The 21477-nt window shown below is 34.6% G+C and overlaps 1 protein-coding gene across 4 annotated transcripts in view; it reads left to right on the forward strand.

Moving 5' to 3' along the window:
• The first annotated feature begins 7344 nt into the window (after nt 1-7344).
• Nucleotides 7345-21477, forward strand: part of Zip48C (Zinc/iron regulated transporter-related protein 48C) — a 454634-nt gene continuing 440501 nt past the window's right edge. The window contains exon 1 of one of the 4 annotated variants that reach the window (XM_075369162.1): nt 7345-7788. In XM_075369162.1, coding sequence (XP_075225277.1) covers nt 7681-7788 — 108 coding nt within the window. In that variant the 5' untranslated portion in view covers nt 7345-7680. The remainder of the gene's footprint in view (nt 7789-21477) is intronic. The other 3 variants (XM_075369163.1, XM_075369161.1, XR_012756805.1) reach the window with 3 other exon arrangements.

Consider the following 21477-nt stretch of genomic DNA (forward strand, 5'->3'; position numbering starts at 1 on the left):
TTTTCCAGATGATAATTTGCATGAAATGGTAACCGACACAAATATTTGTCTAGCAAAATGATTATCTGAGAAAATGATTGCCTTCTGGTATCATATGTGCCATAAAATAATAAAAATGTGCTTTACTATCTTCCATGCATTATGATGCTGCTATAGACTCTCAAAATAAAGATTTAAAACCAAAGGTGATCATGTTATATAATCATACAAAAGGAGCTGTAGATGTCTATGAATATTCTGTTTCACGCATAAGTTGCAGATTGTCACTTACCATGTTTTTTTTCTCTTCTAAACATTGTGACAATAAATAGTTAAATAATTTTTAGCCAAGCATAAAAATTCTATCCAAAGAATCAACAAAACTTTTCTAATAACCTGAGCCTCAATATAAAATCTGGATCCAGTTCTAAATAATTGTTTTAGAACAAGTATGAAGACAGGTGAATTTGCCATAGGAGGAAGAACTACCTACGGCAGTGACTGAAGAAGAACAGCAAAAATGCTCTTATTGCCCACGTAAAAAAAAAAAAAAACAGGAAAACGTAGGTATGTAAAATGTCATCTGCTATTTGTAGGCAACATATAGTTATCTCCACAAAATGCAATAAAAAGAAGAGACTAGACACCAAAAGGAATGATTAGCTAAAATATTATTCTATTTATAATAATTAAACTACGAGGGTAAGTCAATTATTATCCACAATGTAGTTATATATTTTATTGCAATACAAATAGGAAACTTACATGTACATCATTTTTCAACATAGTCCCCTTGCATTTCAATGCACTTGGTCCATCGTTGCACAAGCTTCCTGATGCCCTCATAAAAGAAGGTTTTTGGTTGAGCTGCGAGCTAGGAATGCACCGCTTCTTTCACTGTTTGTTTCTTTTGTCCGAGGTAAATCGATGGATCGTAATGATGGATCCATGTTTCATCATGGTGATGATTGAAATGAAATGATTGATGATTCTGTCTAAGAAGATGTCCCATTCGTTACCGTAGCAATCCAAATGTTTTTGGTAGATGTCCAAGCGCGTTTGTTAATGCAACCGTGTGAGTTGTTTTGCGACCCACCTTGCACAGACTTTATGAAATCAAAGTCTGTTGTAGATAATTTTGTAGGCAGAATAGTGACTGATTTGCAGACGATGTGCTACTTCATAAATAGTTACTCATCTGTCTAAGAAAACCATGTCACGTGCACGCTCAATGTTTTCCTCATTTGTGGTGGTAAACGGTTGTCTGGCTCCTTCATCATGCGTAACACTTGTGCAACCGTTTTTGAATTTTTCAATTCATTCATAAACATTCTGTTGCAGCAACACACTGTACCCGTTCTGTACCAAAAGACTTCGATGAATTTCGGCTCCTGATATACCTTCCGACCACAAAAAATGGATCACTGAACGTTGCTCTTCTTTGGTGCAAACAAAGCGGAGCAGGCAGGGCAGTGATAATGAAAACTAATGCTAGCAGCATCAAACCTGCACAGACATTACAACAATTAAACCACACATGTGTCATCTATGCAACACGACAGTACTACAAACATAAACAAAAATATAACTAAATTGCGGATAATAATTGACATATAGCAAAAATACGAGGGATTTTTGCTATGTGGGATACTTTTTTCAAAAACGTAACAAAAATCATTCATTGACTTGTTTTGTTACTGGTAATACGAATATAAAAACAATATTTCTTATAATTTATAACATGTTGACTATTATCATTTAATTTTCAAACTGGAAAATTTTATGTTCATTTTTTTTTATATAACAAATGAAAATAAGTTTAAGAATAAATTTCAGGTGTTACACAGATATGGTGATAAGTGTATCTATAATCTCCAGAAGCAACCGAACAAAATTCATCATTTACTTAAATAAATAATAGTTATTATTAAATATTATATTATAGAAAACTAGTTTTATATAATCAATTAGTAACAACAAACAATAAAAAAATATTTATTTGCGTAAAATTGACAATTATTGAAGAGAAAAAGCCAAAAGGTGAGCGAAACACTCATCATCCAATAACGGTGTAAGATATGACCTAGCCAGCAATGTCAGGTTAATAGAAAAGATCTGAATATATCCCTGTTCAATAGTGAATCTTGTCCACCCTTACTAACTTATTCTGAAGTAGTATTGAAAATAATATGTTTCACTGATGTGTCAGCCTATGGCTATATTTAAATACAATAATATATTTGTGTGTTAATTTGAAATATTTTTTCTTTAATGTTCTTTTTTGTAGACATTCTTTACAGATTTTAATATATTATATTTTTCTTCAAGGTCAGTTTTTCTATCGTTTAGATAGATAGTTGAATTTTTCCCTACACACACTTTCTGATAAGGAATGTTGTTATAAATAAATTAATTTTATTATCATAATTTTCTTTTTAAATAATAGAAATATTTGACAGTTTAATAGCTAAATATTAATTTAATGTTAAAAACTGTATAAGCCAAACTATTATTATGCTGTTGAAAATAAAAATTGTTTTCAATATGATCACATACGCAGAACAATTATTTTTATTTACATTCCTTACTCTGGTGCAATTTTTATTGTCTAAAAATATTAATACTTGTATAAAAAATTAAAACCAAACAAGCTAAGCTATATTTTACACTGTTGTGCTGTTGAAGCAAAAATTCAACTACATACTTTTTATCCATTTAAATTTCTTATAATTGCTAATATTTACAGGAACTTTTTTATCAAATGACAAATGATTCATTGAAATGTATTAATATTTATGTAGAAAATTTAACAAAAAATTGTCAAATTTAGATTAACTTGTTTCAATCAAAAAAGTTAATCTTCACTGTAATTTTTTGTACATAAAAATATAACTCATTAAGTTTTTCTGCTTCTTTACTATTTCAGCTCTTAATTAAATTTTTTTTTTCAAAATAATCTATTAGTTAGCAAAGCTTATAAGATGGAGAATATCCTCAGAACATAAAAGTATAATTTTTGTGTTACCATAAAGAAGGCAAGTGCTGGTAAATATTTAGACACTAGCAATCTGAAGTCTTGTGTATAAATAAAATAATTTAAAAAATTAAAATTACTTCAAATAATCAACTTCAAAAAATAATAGCACATACTAAAAAGTTATAATTATATTTTTATTAACTAAAGTAAAGTATTTACAACAAATAACTACTTTTGAAATCAATGCCAGCCAACACAAGTTAATATTTGATTGAATGGAATTCCCATATGTAAAATGGGATCTCAAGAGCATGTAAGAGAGAGCATCTCATGATCATACCTCATCTTGAGTTTGCTAAGGTATATATGTACTGGGTGATAATATATGTCCCTAAGCATCTGTAACGTATTCTTATATCATATTTTTGTATGTTGCATTTTATTATATTTTTAGATCTCATTTTATTGCAGTAAAACTTCTATTATCAAATAAAAATGTTTGAAGTAGGATATGTATTACAGGTTTTTTTTTGTGTTGGCTGTCACCAACTTCAAGAATAGTTATTTGTTGTAAATACTTTTACTTTAGTTAATAAATAAATATATAATTATTTGTACCTTTTTTTTTAGTACTATTATTTTTTGAAGTCTGTTTTTATTTTTTAAATTATTTTATTTCACAATTTTTAATTGTATCTAGTACTTTTATATATATATATATATATATTATTATGTAATTAAAATATGGATAGGCCTAGAAAATGCGCTGCTCAAATTAGACAGCAACATTTAAAAGGAAAGTTGCCAAGAAAGGAATGATCATTTAAGGAAAAATAGAGAAAGAAATGCCATGAATATTAATGCAGTCTTTCAACAGCGAGAATGTAGACTCACAAATGAAAATGTACCACAGCCAATTTTTATGGAATGAAAGTCTAGAGAGTCAATGCTCATCGTGTCAGTTTAATACACTAACGTTTGTCAAAGGAGATGCAAGAGCAACATTCTCACCACCTCAACTTGATATAAGAGGAAGGAGAGTTACCAGATGCTGTACTCATAAAATTTGACGACAAAGATGTTGGTTGTGTAAACATTTCACTAGTTTGTACAACATTACAAGTGACAAAGGGATAGGGAGATGTCAAGTGCAGAATGCTATCTCCAATATTAAGCTGGGCTGTAACTGTTCACAAATTGCAGGTTACAACTCTTGAAGGGCACTGTTAGACCTTGGTAGGAAAAATTTTTCCAGGGGGCTGATTTATGTTGTTCTTAGTCAAGTTAAAACTTTAGAGGCTATCCATCGCCTTATCTGATTTGGGCCGAAATAAGTTATTAAATAAACCACATGATGAGAAATCTCTGGCAGAAATGATGAGATTGTATAATCTATCCAATTTATAGATTTCATTATTGCAAGTAGACTGTTGAAAAAAGTCTTTATAATAACTATAGAATATTATTTATTCAAAAATTACAATATTTAATTTGCTTCATATAGGGTGATGTCAGTTGGGAACTTGTTATATGACTATTTATTTAATATTGCAAAATTTATTATTACATAATATATATTTATATTATAATTTTGCAATTAGGGATAAAACAACTTTTCTTCATTTTATATAAATATTAAATGTAGGTTTAATATTTATATGGAGTTTAGAAGAAAGCAGTTAAGAAAAAAGGAATAATTGTTTAATGAAGAAAAATAGAGAAAGAAATGCCACGAATATTTCCACAGAGACTAAACAACGATAGTATAGATTGCTATTAATATCCTAGTCACAGAGAACACTGTATTGGTGTGAGCAGCTAAGGGTGTTTAGTCGTTCGGTTTTTTGGTATTTTTCCTAAGTTTATCTTTGGATTTGGTTAAAACTTATGTGGGGCCACTGCAAAAGTATACTGTTTTGATTAAAAAACAATTATCAAAATTGGTTTACCAACATCAGACATAACATTCATTAAAAAAAATAAAATAGTCAAATTGATAACCTCCTCCTTTTTTGTAGCCGGTTAAAAATACATTAATACAGGCAAGTTGAATGTGTGGGTGGATATGATATTTTGATCAGTATATCAAGTTCATGTTCATAACCTCAAGAACAGGTTTGGCATTGTAAAATGGAATAAATTGTTAAAGACATTGAACTATAGAGGAGAAATGATATTCACAATTTATAAAAGAATATTAACAGTCATCCAAAAAAGTCTTCATGGGTTTTCAACTAGTATTTATAAAAAGGGATTGAAGGACAAATTTTAGAGTGGATTAACCATCCAAGGATAAAAAAGTTATGTAAAGATTCATAGAAGGCATTTTCTATTGGAGTAACTAAAGGTAATTTGAAAGAATCATTGAATGGTATGGATTAATTATTAGCAGAGAAATCAGTTTAAAAAACTAAAAGGTAATGAAATCAATAGGAAGGATAATTGATGTTGAATTATATATTACAAAGGTAGAATACATTATAAATATAACAGAAGCAAATAACAACTTTGCTAGTGAAGGCAAGGAATGCATTCACATCAAAAGGAAGTCTGCTAGTATTAGAAATCTAATTGGAATACTTGTAACAGGACAAAGAGGTTTACAGATTGCATAGAACACAAAGGAATTGAGAATATTATCAAAGCAATCAAATGACATGAGTGTAAAAAATAATGTAATACTCATTACATTCATATAGGGAAACTTGGAGAGTTGCATCAAACCAGTCAAATGACTGAAGACAAAAAAAAATACTCATTATTTTTATCAAAATAATGAGTATTAATAATACTCATACTAATTAATAAATACTACTCATTAATAATACTAATAATAAAACTGCCAAGTTTTATTAATTTTTACTTTATCTTCAGGGAAAAGTTAAAATAAGTTCTATGTAAATGTTGGAAAAGTTCAGCATCATTTCCAATTTGTTTTATCTATATTACGGTCCTTAAAATGAGCTGGCATAATGTTTAAAAAAATTTTCTACCAGCATTATTGAATTAAAACCCTACATTTTTCAGACAAAAAATAGTGCTACTTCTTCAATAAGCCAGCTCAATTTAAACTGGGCAGCCAATAGCTGTTACTATGTTTGGATTATATTTTTAGTGTGAAATTATGCTATATTTTTCCTCATCCTTGCAAACTTACTTTTTTTGTGTTCAGGACTCTGTAATGATAAATCTAGTTAATACATTGTTATTAAATCACGTTGGCTGTTATAATGTTCATTATATTCTGATAAAATGTAATGAACATTAACTTCTCTGCCAAATACTATTATATTATGTACCTGAATGAATTATTTATTAAATTAGATTTTAAATTCCCCTTTTGAATTAAAATAGAGTATGTAATTCACCATATCACAAATGAAAGCAGTAGTATTTGTGTTTTACACTATTTGTACAGTTTTTTCTTGTAGTTGTAAAGTTTGTAAGACAATAAAACAAGAAATGGTAGTCAGGACTGACTTTTTGGAGAGAGTAATTATATTTACTTTAGAAATACATGTAGTGAACAAAGATCTGACTTCTATAGCAAAATATAAACTGAATTTCAAGGTACTGATGTAGGAAGTTCATTCGGTTTAAAATTATAAATGGCTCTTTCGAATCAGCAGAAAAAACAATTTTAATTTAATAAAAATTAAAAACTTATTCTGTCAACAAAAAACTATATTCTACTTAATGAAGATAACAGGAAAACATTTCAGCCTTACCTTTGTGACTGACAAAGCACTTGTTATTCTAAAATATGGTTATACCATTCTTGGGAGTGATTTGATCAATGTCACCCCACATAATTGACAATAATTTTCCCCACAAGACTAATTGTAATAGATTCAATTAAAAGAAATAAAATTTATTTATAGTTATTTCTAGCTATAAATAGATGTTAATAATTTGCAGTAATAGAATATTTTAGTTAATCTCGAGCGTGTTTTCTAACAGGACGAAATGTGTGAAAAAATTCTGGACCCTTATAGGCAATAAAACACGAAAATGATGAAATGTTTTGCTACAGGTAAGTTTATTATAGTGCAGTAATAAATATTTATTCGTCAAAATTCTGCATCCTAAATATTTTTACGTTCATCATTATTTTTTGAATCAAAGTTTAAAGTAAATTTTTCTACAAGATGGAATACATTCGCTCAGACAAAAATACTAATTAATACTGGAAAAAAAATTTGCTTATTTGGAGAAAAACATAAAATATTACTTAAAATGCGTTTGTATTCATATTATTGATGTACACATAACCTCAACTAATACGTGCGTAGTAGCACATAAAACACTAGCAATGTGAATATTTGGTTGCCTCAGTTTGAATTCTTAACTGGATGCTTAATTACAGCGCACTCTGACAATATCACATCATACTTCTACACTGTTTATTGTATTTGTTCACGATTTCTTACGGTTGTATATGAATCCGCTAGTTTGCGCTGATGTGTTTGTAATGATGATTTTAATATGATCTTCACTTGTTGGAAACTATGCTAGTAATCTTTGTAGTATTGTTTTTATGTGAAGTATATAATCGACAACGTTAAGATTTATTTGTCGGCTGATAAGCTACATTGAGCGAACATAACCTTAACATCATTTTGTTTTCAATCAGACCTGTGAAAGTGGCGCTCGTTTTGGATTTCAAAATCTATTTTCTGTTAAGGATTTTTATTTATTTATTTATATAATTTAACATTATTTAAATGCTTCCTCAGTTCGGACCGATCACACAGACAGTTCTTGGAACTTTATTCACATGGGGTTTAACTGCAGCCGGCGCTGGTCTAGTGGTAATAATCCATGGAAAACAAGTAAGTTATTTCAGTGTTAATTTATCTGATACGTTTAATTAGTGCGTGATTTTTTTTCTATGAACGTACTGTGATTTGTGTAATTTTTTTCCGTGACCGAAAATTACCCATTCTAGAAATAAACAAAAGAATTCATTCAATTCAAATTAGTTATACCATTTACGATACTATTTCAGTTGCTACTGATTTATTGTGTGTTTTTTATGTCGTCGATTTTTGTTTTTATTTGTAAACTGAACCTGGCCATTGTACTGTGGATGAATTTAATTTGATTATTCATAATTTTTTTTTAATGTTTTTCTTGTCACCTTGTTAAAGTTCTACTTCATAGCTAAGGTGATAAATTGTGAAAGACCTTTTGTTCACAGTTTTATGGTTTTGATTCCTTAACTAGAATTGCATAATCATTTGCTTTCTCTCTGGTGTCATTGACTTTTTTTTATTTAGGATCTTGAGTTTTCATCATTATCGTATTATTGCTAGTAAAATTAAAATAAAAGTAACTTAATATTTTTAAAATGTATTAAAGCATCAGCTTCTTAAGATTAAATTCTATTTATTAGCCATTCATTGATCTCCTTTCTTAGTCCCAGAGTAGTTATTTACATTTTTGTTTCTCCTGTAGGACACAGTCATAATTTGGTTGTACCTTAAATATTTTCATCTTATAAATATTTTTGTATAGAAATATTTTCTATTTATTAATTACTTCATTATAATATATACATTTTGACAATATTAATATAACTACTGTTAAAATGTAATCATGTTATTGGAATATATTTGAGATAATAAGTTTGGCAAATAAAATAATGGACATTAATTTTATATTAGTCTGTAATAGGCAATATCTTATAATTTATTTATGTAAATTGTATAGATTTATATATTTAAATGAAATTCACAGAATAATTTAGTCAACAGAGTACGTTGACAAACCAGTATCGCAAATGAGTTAACACATACAAATAATTGATTCAAAAAGTTTATGAAATTATTCATGCAAACTTTATACAGCTTCATCAGTCAAGTTATTGTGACACAGGGCCACAATTATCTTGATTTGTGTCTGATGTAGTGTTTATTATAATCATTGCATTATAATTTGTATACTCCTGAGTTATTGTATTTGTTCAATGTGCGTTTCATTTGTTGTATGATCTTGTATATTTGTTTGCAGATTTGATAGCAACATAGTAACTATCTTTTGTAAAAGTATAGATAATTATAGGTGAAATTTTGTTGGTGTGCTAGAGTTTATATAATTCTAGATTATAGATCTAGATTATAAAATTACTAAACATTGTTGACATAAAAGGTAGAGTTGAAACACAGGTTGGCAAAGCAAAGATGCTGTGATGCATAAAAAAGTAGCCTAGTTGTATCAAAATCGGTCTCAGAACTTAAAAATGTTTGAGTAGATTTAGAATTTTATGGTAGTGAAACATGGAGAATAGGAAAACCAAAAAGAAAATAATAGAGGTTATTAAAATGTGTTGTTAAGAAGGGTGCTGGAAATTAGGTAGGTTGATAAATATGAAATGATTGGATCTTAAGACAAATGGATGATGAGAGATATTTGTGCCAGAATCTTATAAAGAGATTAATGAAATTGGTAGGACCTGTATTAAAATACATACAGATTTGATAAATTTGGTAATAGAGGGATGTATATAACATATAAAACTATAATGGAAGTAATCAACAAATCAGTTTATCATGGCTATGGTTAAACTGATTTGAAGTGTTTAAAATGAGAATTCCGTTGTTTATATACTTTGAAAGTGTGGCTTTGTTGGTTATTCTTAAATTTATTAATTTATTGTGCTCTTATTCCGTTGTAAAGTTTACTTTGTGTGTGTTAATTATTCTGCTTTGTCTTGTGTTGATGTGGTATTATAGTAACCTGAGATCATCAACATTTCGGTCTAATTATGTTATTTTGTGTACATGTTCTTTGCTAAATAAAAGCTTCCCATAATAGCATTAGATTCAATATTTTTCAACCACTTTGTAGATGAAAATTGGAAATTAACTAACATTTACAATTTGATATTCTAACACGTACACAAAATGGTCTTAATCTTAACATACTGGAACATTAAGAATTCTGTAAACTGACAACAACATTACTAATACAAAACAATAAACTAAATAGACAAATAATTATTGTATTTCATAATTGACAGAATTTCCAGTTTTTCATTCAAGGTTAATATTAGCTTGGTGATGATAAATTATAAAAGCAGTTTGTTATAAATTAATAATCTCTCACATAAATACTTAATTCAGTTTGGAGATCATATAACAAATGGAAAAAAGTTCTTAGCTTATAAAGAGTACATGATTGAAATTGGAAATATAAAACCTGTAAATCTAGGGTTTTTAAAATCTCTGAATTGATGTTGATAGCAACATAGTAACTTTCTTTTGTGATAGTATAGATAATTTTAGGTGAAATTTTGTTGGTATGCTAGAGTTAATTAGTTAATGACAGTTTGATGTTTATGCATTTATTTATTTATTAGGTGATGATAAATTACTACCAAAGGAGATTTAGACAATACTAATTAAACAAAAAATAAATAAGTAGGGTTTTACAGCAGAACATTATTTGGATGTAAACCACCCAAGTTATTGAACCAAAGTTTTTATACAAATTATATACCATATGTTCAGTAATATGTTTTTTTTTCTTAAAAAATACCAAGCAAATTTTAATAACAATTTTACAATACTGAATTACTTTCCCTCCCCATTAATAAGTAAGTTAGGTATTCTCAAGTTTAGAATTGCATTTAAATTCAACTTCTCACCCACTCTATACTCTGTACTGAACCACCAGATGTGGTTCAGATCCATCTAAATTGCTATTCTGTATTAGATGTATTGTAAATCTATTAATACCTTTTTTTTTGTATTTTTTTCTGTAACATTTAGAATTTACAACCTTTCTTCAGCAACCAACATGACTAGTAATATTGTAATCATATGACACAAAACAGCTGCTTAGCTATATCCATGCTCCCAATTCTTTACTGTATCTATTAATTGCACAAAAAGAACTAAAAGAGAAAGAAAGTATGACTTATATATTTTTTTTACCAATTTTTTTAGGAAAAGTGAAACAAAATAATTTTGGATGTGAACATTATCGATGCGCATTTATGATAATATATACTATGTTAATAATTATTAATACTCTCAGTGGGCTCATTCAGTCAGATGCTTTGATGTACCATACAATTTTTGAGGATGATTAAAGATTTCCTTCAAGAAACCCGAGCCTGTTGTGTGGTGACCTTTAGAATCTGGAGCCATCACATTTTAAATACATTTGATAATGCATATATACATTTGAATTATATTGATCATACCTATTTGAATTACATTAGTCTATATAAAGTCATTGATCAGTAAAGACCAACCAGTCTTACCATGTATTAAGATAAGCTGATTTATATAAGGATTTTGGGCAGTGGAGTTCTTAATTCCTTTGGGCAGAGTTGTATTTTTACATTTCTTCTGTAGGTAGAGTTCCTTTGTCACTGTCCATCTGTTTCTCTTGTGTTTGATTTCTTGTGTTCTCCTTATGTTCTGTTGGTTTTACCTAGATGATTATTGGATGTATGCTAGGGTTTTGGCGCTTAAAAAGTTTACTGAACCCTTAATATTTGGCAGTTTGTTAAGGGGTAACTCTGCTCGTGGACCTAGCCATTTTGTATGACAAAATTGCTATTATATTCAACCAATAGTTTTTGTTGATCATTTATCAGGACTACTAGTTGTTATAGCTCTGCTCTTACATCTAGAAATCATAGTTTGGCCGAATTATTGAATTTTGAGTTATCAGCTATGGCTGATAATGTAATCAGATAGATAGCTGTGATTGACGTCTGAGGTGCTAAATACCCCCAAAATGGAGATATATGACTAAACATATTTTTAAAAATAACTATTTAATGAGTATATATACATAATTTTCTTATACTGATTATGACTGTGGGTTGATGTAGGAAGATTGACATCTTCAAGAATAATTCAGACATCTTCAAACGAATAATTAAATTTGTGCAATTTAAACACTATAGAAACAGCCAGAGAACATCCTGGTGTCTTATTACTGCACTTGTGGTTTGTCTTATTCTTGGATAAAAGAGCCAAATTTTATAAAGTATGATTTGTTGTGAGGAATTCCAAAATTTGATACACTGACTTCCTACTGAACTTGATATAAGAGAAATTCAAATGGAGGAAAAGGCCATGTAAATGCTCCATTTTTAAAAGCTGTTGGAAATCCCTATTTTCTAACCTCAACAAATTAATAAGTTTTGTTATTTTTATTTCAATGAAATATCAAGCAATTTACTAAAAAAAAAAATGCATTAAAGATGACAATTTAGCACTGATGTTAGGTTGCATAAATATGATGGCAATTTTTTAATTATGAAAAATTTCAAAATTTAAATGCTACATTTGAAAATGTAGAATTAAAAAGTATAATTTTTTAAAACTTAAAATTATTATTTCTGTGAATTATAATTTTATACTTATTATTTTTCTGGTAATTACATTATTATCATCATTATTCCTGATTTCCTAATACAAATTTGGTTTGATGGTTGAACAATGACGACTTTTCAATTATAAACTTCTTCTTTTTTTTGTTAGAGGTGAAGGAACCCCATTTACTGGCGCCAAGGCAATGTTAACTCGCTAACAGGTTCCGCAAGATGTTTGTTATTAAGTGTGTACTACTGTGCACTAGTGACTAAACCTCCACCCCTGGTTAACCACCCCACCCGGAAATCGCTTATGTGGCATTATTTCAGAAAGGGGAACACCACAGACAACACCTAAACACGTACTCACCACAAAACGAAACTCAAAAGTCGGGCACCATGATTGGAGTGCCCACGGCTTCGTCGCACCAAGGGGATCTCCAGATGCTCAGGAGACCCCTAGGTGCTCAGCCACGAGCCTGTCCGACCCGGCACCCTCCGATATCTCCTTCCTTTACGAGACTCTTCTGCAGTATGTAGTTTCGCCATCACCTTCTTAATGAAATCTTCCACAGCTTTCCAGCTCTCCTCACCTTCCAACAGGATCCCTTGCGTTTCATTCGGCGTGAACATACGGTCACGACCGTGTGTGTCTAACATTTCCAAGCGATCCTGCGTGAAACGCGGGCATCAGAAATATACTTGCTCTGGAGTCTCTTCTTCCTCGCACTCTGGGCAAATGTCAGAGCGGACATTTCAAATCATGGTACAATCCAATTTCAGATCGTGCTACAATTCCACGAGCTCACCTGTTATTGTCTTAATTGCCAATCTTCTGTCTACCTGCTGCAAATCCCCCAATTCGCTTATTCTCTTCCATTGCAGCAATACCAAATCTATCGGCATACGTCCGGCCAGCACTTCCGCTGCCGCTAACGATAACGTTCTATACGCGGATATAGTTCGCTAACAGCACCTCTTGTGAAGGGATTACAGTTTCCCTCTGTATTTACGGTATCTAGCTACTTCTGACCACAGCTCGGCTTCATACAGGAAAGAGGAATAAGCACAACTCCTACCCTCTAGCATAACTGTCTATCTTCCAACCCTCTAGCGTAAGTGTCAAAGTAGGCCTTCTTTTAGCAGCGGTGATTACCACCGCCTCAGTTTTCCCCGGTGCTAGATCCAGCCCGGCATCCTCCATCCATGCCCTAATCGCCAAATAAAGTTGTGTATCTGAGTGATAGCCTCCCTCCGTGTGAGGGCATCAATCACATTGTTAGGTCATCAGCGTATCCATAAAGCGTAACTTCCGGGGGAAGGGCAACCCGGAACACGACGTCGTTTGCCAGGTTCCAGAGGGTCGGTTCTGGGACCCACCCCTGTGGCACTCCCCTATCCAGACTGCGTTCGACCAGTCCATTCTAGATCTGGCATACCATTTTACGTCCTGTAAGGTACGACCGGACTATCCTACACAGATACTCCGGGACACCATGAGTCTCCTAGCAGCGCGTAATGATAATAAACATCCACCGTCACCAGAACACACATCCTGTCACCACCAGTCTTAATAATCCTCTTCGCCGTCTGGCACACTCCAGCCACTGCGTTCAGAGCGGACCTTCCCCTGCGAAAGCCAAATTGGCCCGCAGAGAGCCCGCCGCCTCTTCCACCACCCAAGAAATCCGCTGCTGGATCATTCGCTCCAAAACCTTAGCTAACAAACTGATCATGGCAAGCGGCCGGTATGAGGAGGGAAGTGCCTGGCCCCTCTCCGGTTTGGGGACCATCACAACCCCGTAGGGGGAAGACACCCACCTTGTGACGTTACCGGTCGCCACACCACCCCCTCCGTTCCAAGCCCTGAGGGGCTTTACCGGAGGTCGTCTTTAGACCCTCTAACTGATTACATCTCACAGTCATCAGCCAGGCCTCGGTCGGGATGCCACCAATGTAAATGCCTCGAGAAACATTTGCATCAGTAAAATACAAATCAAATTTTGCCTTTACGTAAGCCTCAAACGGACATCTTCACATCCAACCTAACATGATTATCTCAAACTAACTGACCGAAACAGCGGAAGCGCGAATCCCGCGCCATTAAAGATCTGACAACAACATTCGTAACTGTTAATGCCTCAGAGAACGAACGAGTTTAAAGTTAAGTCAGTGCTACACTCATACCAATCAAAATTATGTTTTACGCAACATAGAAATTCAGACCCACACCCAATTAGGTCGACCAATTTAGGTGACCTAACTAGGGGAACGCAACCTCATTCCGGTCCGCGCAGGAACCAGGGACAAACCCCGCACCCCCACCCGGTCCCATCACGATGTCTCGCGTGGCATTACAAAGTCACGACCGCCACCGGCGGAGGGAAGCCACGCCCCCTATCGCACGGATTAACATACCCCGCCGGCGCGGTCACCCCCAGCAGTAGAAGCCGGTTTGCGAACCAGCTGCTTCTTCCATCCTGTTAGAAAAACGCCTTCAGAAAGGCACGTTTAAAAACTTCCAAAAAATATATCCTGGTCTACCCGAGCCGCCACCTTAAATACTACATTTTGCAGCCAGTCCGGAGACTGGCATACCGGCGCCTTGCATTCGGGTAATCGCCGCAGTAAGTTCATCAACAATGAAGGGGGGGTGGAGGTTCCATTTCTTCCATAACATCAGCCTCTAATTCTTCTCCGTGAGGGAAAAACCCGTCCATTATACACCGTACTTATTGTACATCTCTCGTTTCAGGCACTTTGATCTCAGTATTCTCCTAACAAGCACCCTGTACGGTCTCCCCCCCGGATCTGAGTTTACTTCTGATATCAACTGTTTCCATGCCTTAACTTTTGACTCACGAATAAATCCTGCAGGCTCTTTCCTGCACTCCCTGTATTGCGTTGCATGTGTGGCTCGAAGGAAGTGCAGGTACTCCCTGGTCATCTGCCTCCTTGCCCTGTGACATTCCTGCCTTTTCTTGACGATGTCCTGGGTCCACCAGTAAGTGAGTGAGTGTCCCGATCTACTATACTTCTGCGGCAAACCCGCACAAGCCTCTTCTAAATAGTCTGCCAGGCGAGTAGCTTTTTCCTTAACCGTGGTAGCCCCACGCGCACCACTGAGATCAAGGACGTCCGCGAAAGCCTCCAGGTCTAGGTCCTTAACACTCCAGCTCTGGAACGTTGCCAGCGCACTTCATCATGGCCGTTGCAAGATATTGTCATCAATACAATATCACTGCCCATGAATTCTTCAGAAACCCTCCAGTCAGAAATCTGCGCAGCCAATCCCGGCGTAGCGAAAGTGAGATCTACTATGGAGCCAGTATTGCCCTGAAGGTATAGGCCGTTCTCTGATTGAGGGAAACCATATCATGTGCCGAAAAAATGTCCATCAGAATTCTGCCACGCATGTCTGTCCTTGACGATCCCCAGGCCGTCGACCACGCATTATAATCACCATCAAAAAGTGTTGGCCGATGAACGTGTAGATACTGGAAATATTAACTAGTATTTCCTTGTAAGTTTCAATATTCATGTTGGGCGAGAGATAGCACGAAAAGAAGTACACTCCGCCCAGTGCCCCTATGAGCATCTTGCATAGGAAAGGACGCACCCGACCATAGTGCAGCCCCACCATCTTCAGACACAATCCAGTCCTCTACAAGGCGAGGGATGTACGGCTTAGAGACCATTGCTATGTTCGCACTCACCCTCGAGACGTGAACGGTCAGTAAGTCCCGTGCCAATCCAGAATGATTCATGTAAAGTTGTATAACTGTCATTATTGGGTCAGGGACTGCCCGGTCTCTCCCGGCTCGTCTTATCGTTCCCATTAACGTGCCCAGTGCTGTTATCTTTTTTCTTCACTTTAGGGCATGTACCTCCACCAGTTCGGTGCCCCTCTACACCGCATGCTTAACACTTAGGGATTACCCTACAATCAACTGCACGATATCCTTCCCCGCCACAGTTGAAGCAGACGCCCGTTCGATTCTCACCCCTGCGATTTCTGGCAATTTCAGCTCGTCAATTCGTGCTTAAAATGCTGGATAGTGTACATCATGCTTTCCTTCGGCTTGCCACAGGTGCGTTTAGATCAAGTCCTGTTGCAAGCTTACTTGTAGACTGTGGTGAACCATCACTTTGGGATAGACGAGACCAGCTTTTATTATCTTATTTTGCTCGTCTCAGAGGACAGCCAAATCACCCGGCTCTTGACTTAGTCTTAGTATGAGGACCATCCAGTCGTACTGCACCTGTAGGTGTCCGTACCCTGGCGTCTGCTGCAGCATATAAATGTTGACACACCGTCATTCTTTCCTATGTATCCTTGCTCATATCCTCCATAGAGAATAAACCTTATAAATTTTAATTTTGACCTGACTAGATACAATAAACAGTCAACACCATCTATTGTCTTTCAGCAAATGTTTCAGTGTGTTCTCTCCAAGATGAAACCAGGCGCGGTTGTATACACTGATGGATCGAAACAAAACGATACAGTTGGGTGTGCATTTGTTGTCAATGAAAGAACTTATATGTTTGGTCTACCCGGTATTACGAGTGTGTTTACCGCTGAACTATACGCTATAAATAAGGCTCTAAACATTATTAACCCTAAATATAGAAAAATTCTTATTTGCAGTGACTCGTGTAGTGCTCTCCAAGCCTTATAAAACTTTTATTCCAAACATCCTATCGTCATTGAAATTTACAACCCAATCGCTGAGTTGAATAATCGCAACACAGAATTAAGTTTTTGCTGGGTCCCTAGCTACGTAGGGATTCCAGGTAATGAACATGCAGATTCCGCTGCCAAAGAAGCATGTAACCAGCCTCCTTTCACCACCCGAGTTGCTACTTCTGATTTCATTAACTATGTAAAACAATTACTAAGAGCAAGGTGGCAAGGTGACTGGACGGCTACCGTTGATAATAAACTCCGTCAGATTAAAGATTCTGTGTTACCATGGGACTCCTCATACAGAAAACCCCGGCGTGAGGAAGTAGTTCTCTGTCGATTGCGGATAGGACACACGAGGGTCACACACGAGTACCTGTTTACAAGAGGACAAGCACCTCTATGCACACGATGCAACTGCCGCGTGACTGTGCGCCACATACTCGTGGACTGCATATGTTATGCGGCATTGCGTCGTAAATTTAAACTACCCAGAAACATCCGTGTTATCTTGTGTAATGATAAAGAGGTTTTAAACCGGAAGTTTCTGTTTTTGCGTAGTATAGGGTTAATACAAAAAATTTAATTACTCTAGTCCTATGTATTGTTTTTGTTATCCGAGTAGCGAGCCTTTTACACTCCCTATCGGAATTTTTTTAAATATATATATATATATATGTATTCATATTTTTTTGTTTTTTTTTTATGTTTTTTAAATTCGTCTGTGATATTAGTTGTAAGATTTTTGTGATATTAGTTCTAAGTTTTATCTCTTTTTTTAGTTTTACGTTTTATTTATTTTTAATATGATAGTTTTTAACGTAGTTTTAAGTTACATGTCAGTGTTTTTGTTATCCGAGAATGGGCCTTTTACACCCATTCCGGATTTTGCTTCCTGTGATAGTAGTTTTAAGTTTTAATTACTTTTATTTATTTATTTATTTTCCGAGCGATGATAACGACCAATCGTTTTTCGTCCTAAAAAAAAAAAAAAAATTTCTGGCGAGGTGCTCCATCTCCAGACAACGCAAGCATCGTTGCGGGGGTTCAACAACATCCATTTTGCAGGATATCATATCAAACCATATCCTACCCTTCTTTACTATGGAAGCAGCACATGGCGCCGGAAGGTGACATATTGCCACTCCTGTCTCTCCATAGCCGGTCTAATCGTGACCCTCATGTCGCTCGACAACTCCTCCTGCCCAGAGGCCGCAGACAGTCCCCGTATAGTCTCTTCGGGAACTATGTCAGTCTCTTAAACTGAGAGCAGTGATACTAGTTTTCATGAGGACACTACCTACCGTAATTGCCATGGAAGTAGCCTGTCTGAATGGTCCAGAGGTATTTCTTCCCTCCTTCACTTTGATCTCCATTTTATCCCCAGCCTTCCTAACAGATAAGATTTTTTTTAATGCAGGGACCACCACCTTCGACCTGACTGTCTTGAGCAGGTCCGCATATGTCGAGCCTGTCTTAATCATGATAGGCTCCGTCTTATGCATCTGCGGTGCCGGCTCATCACCACTCCATACAGGCGGGACCCTACCCTCCGGTGCAATGAGGTGTTATCTGCGCCCAGTCTTCCTCCCCTCGCACTCCTATATTTTGTCCACATAAATGGCTGTGTCTTGACCATACAGCTCCGTCTGCAGTAGTCCTATGTTACCACCACTGTTAACGTGTACTTTCTCAAATGTGTCAACTAACACTGGGCCAGGTCAGCACCGTCATCAGAGTCCACGTATACCACGTGGAATCTGTTGACGATCGGTCGGTCATCACTTCCACCATCACCAATCAGTCGAGCCTCAGCTGTGGGCAATATAACAGTTCCTGTCATTATGCCAAGGCTATTCAGCAGCCCGGCCACCTGTGTGTGCCTGGCAGTTAGTGTCTGTAGCACCTTACCCTCCTTCATGGCATGCATATCAACAACTGCCATCATATTAATAGCCCCCACACTTCGGTCTGGTGTTCCAATTTGTGTATTACAGAATATCCTCTTGGGCCAGTTCTTTTTTATCAGTTCCACTACTTGAGAAGTGCGCACCCCATTATCCAAGGCATCTGCAATCAGGCAACCAGCAGCAACCACAATCTGAATGGTGGCCTCAGACATCTGCCTCTTACAAGCACAAAGAGCGGTGCTCTTAGTCAAATTCTTCAGCTCTTTCACCACAATTCTAAGATCTGCCTCAATGTCTCTTATCGTTCTCTTGACATTCTTATCCAGATTTCTCCTAAGGTCTTTGGCTAGCTGCTCAAACCTTCTGACCACTGGAACTAGACTTCCAGTGGAAAACCTCCTCTTCCTTCATAGAGGACTGTCTGCATTTCAGCCTTTTAGCACCCCTCCTGGTATCCGAAGAGGGTCTAGGGGGAAGACCCTTGACCAAAGCTTCTAGGGTAGCTGCACCGGTGGTGGCATGCATGTCCAGAGCCTCCTTGTCCTCCTGCCGTGATGTCAATGTTTCTGGATGTCGACCAACTCCTTCTCTGGAGTTTTCTCTGTTATATGGGTAGGACTGGGATAATTTCACTGGATCTGTAATATACATCTCGTTCTACATACAATGATACCCGACAGGTTAACTTTAAGAGGGATGGGGGTCAGGAAAAATGTATCTCAAAATCCGGGGTCGGATTTGGGGGGTAAAAAAAAAATTCAGGAATGTCTGGATCGGTGGAGATCTGGAAGGGGAAGGATAAGTAAGGAACAGTGTAGGAAATACAGAGGAAGGAAGTTTCCCTTTATAAACTAGCATAGCATTTAAAGTAATAAATGTTCACTCACTGGTAGAATAATGAGAATATTCTAATTAGTTGTTTACAACCTAGAATATGATGTAACAATCTCACACAGACTTGTCTAATGACTTAGAAGAATCTGAACTACATTTATAAGTTATAAATGCCTACATTACAATTTCTCTTATGGAGAGAAACACGCACTAGAAAAAACGAAATTACAGGTGAATTCGTTGTCCAAAACTCATAAAACTATATAGTGATGTCCACTAACTTTCCACCAACAATTCCTGATAATGTAAACCAAAAACCCAAGCAAAATAGAATACGAACGCAGGGCAAAAATTCACGTCTACTCACTATGAAATCCTCAACTCGACTTTCAATTCATAAACTAATTCAAATGCTTTGGCATTCTAAGACAAAGTAATTTCCATGTGGTTATTTATTTATTTTAATAGCTCTGTGTAACCTTCATCAACAAACCTTTCGTATAATCTTTTATCAGCAAAACTGGTTGAAGTGGCAGCTAAGACACAAAAAACAAAGTTTACGACAGCAAAATGTAAAAATTAAAATAACAATCCATAAAGCATCACATTGTAATGGTAAAAAAAGAAATATGACTACTATTAAGATGGTGTATTTAAATAATCTCCCAAACAATAGAATGTTTTTTTCTTAATTAAATAATTTCAGTACTGCTTTAAAATTAGTATCATTAAAATGCATTACTAGCATAAAATGTCATTTGGCAGATTATTAAACAGTTTTAATCCCGCATAAAAGGGGACTGTTTCAAAAATATCTAGTTAAGATATGTATGCTTATTTCTTGATCTAGTATTGTACCTGTGTATAAATGAATACTGTTGAATAATGCCTTATTATATTTTAAAAAAAGAATCAATTCATAAATGTAAAGGAAGATATGTTAAGATTTTTTTATTCTTAAAACACATTTTCAAAATGACTTGTTAGTGCTTCCGGTCATCAATCATTCAATTTTTTTTTAGAAAACTTTTATTTCACTCAGGCATTACTTTGTAAACAAGCAGTATTCAGTAGTAATGGGATTAAAAACTTTCTCAGTAAAAAAATAGTAAAAGTTGAAAAAAGAATTTTAAGAAAAATTGATGGCTTAAAACTTGATGATAATAAATTAAGAAAATCAAAAGAAATATTATAAAATTTTAAAAAGTAGCTCATACAATTTGGAAAAGAAGACTGACTGGACATTTACGATCACATATAGAATGGATGAAACTAGATTAAAAAAAAAAAACAAATATTTATCTTTTTTGAAGAAAAGAAAATCAAAATTAGCTCATTCTAAGAAATGTAAAAAGATCTAAAATTATTAAATATTTCCAAAGAAATAATTTGAGACAATCTTTCAGAAAATTAATGAATGAATCTAAATTTCTAGAGAAACAGAAAAGGAAAACACCGCGTGGGCTGAAGAAAGGAAAGAAAAGCTTAGGAAAAGAAAGTAGTTAGTACTGTGCTTGCGTGATCCTTGAAAGATCTGATCATAAAAAAAATTTAAGTATTGTTTTGAAATTAAAATTTGGAAACCAGAAATAACTTCTACTTTTTCTAATAAAAAATCTTATCAATAAATAGAACCAAAAATTCAACCTTCTCAATAGGACTGTAACTTACACTTATCATGTTAAAAACTAAAAATGGTTTTGTTAGAATTTTATTTACTAAAAATGTTAATTTTATCATGATTCAATAAAATACC

The sequence above is a fragment of the Lycorma delicatula genome, chromosome 6, assembly GCF_047948215.1.
Source record: "Lycorma delicatula isolate Av1 chromosome 6, ASM4794821v1, whole genome shotgun sequence".
Taxonomy (NCBI): Eukaryota; Metazoa; Arthropoda; class Insecta; order Hemiptera; family Fulgoridae; genus Lycorma; species Lycorma delicatula.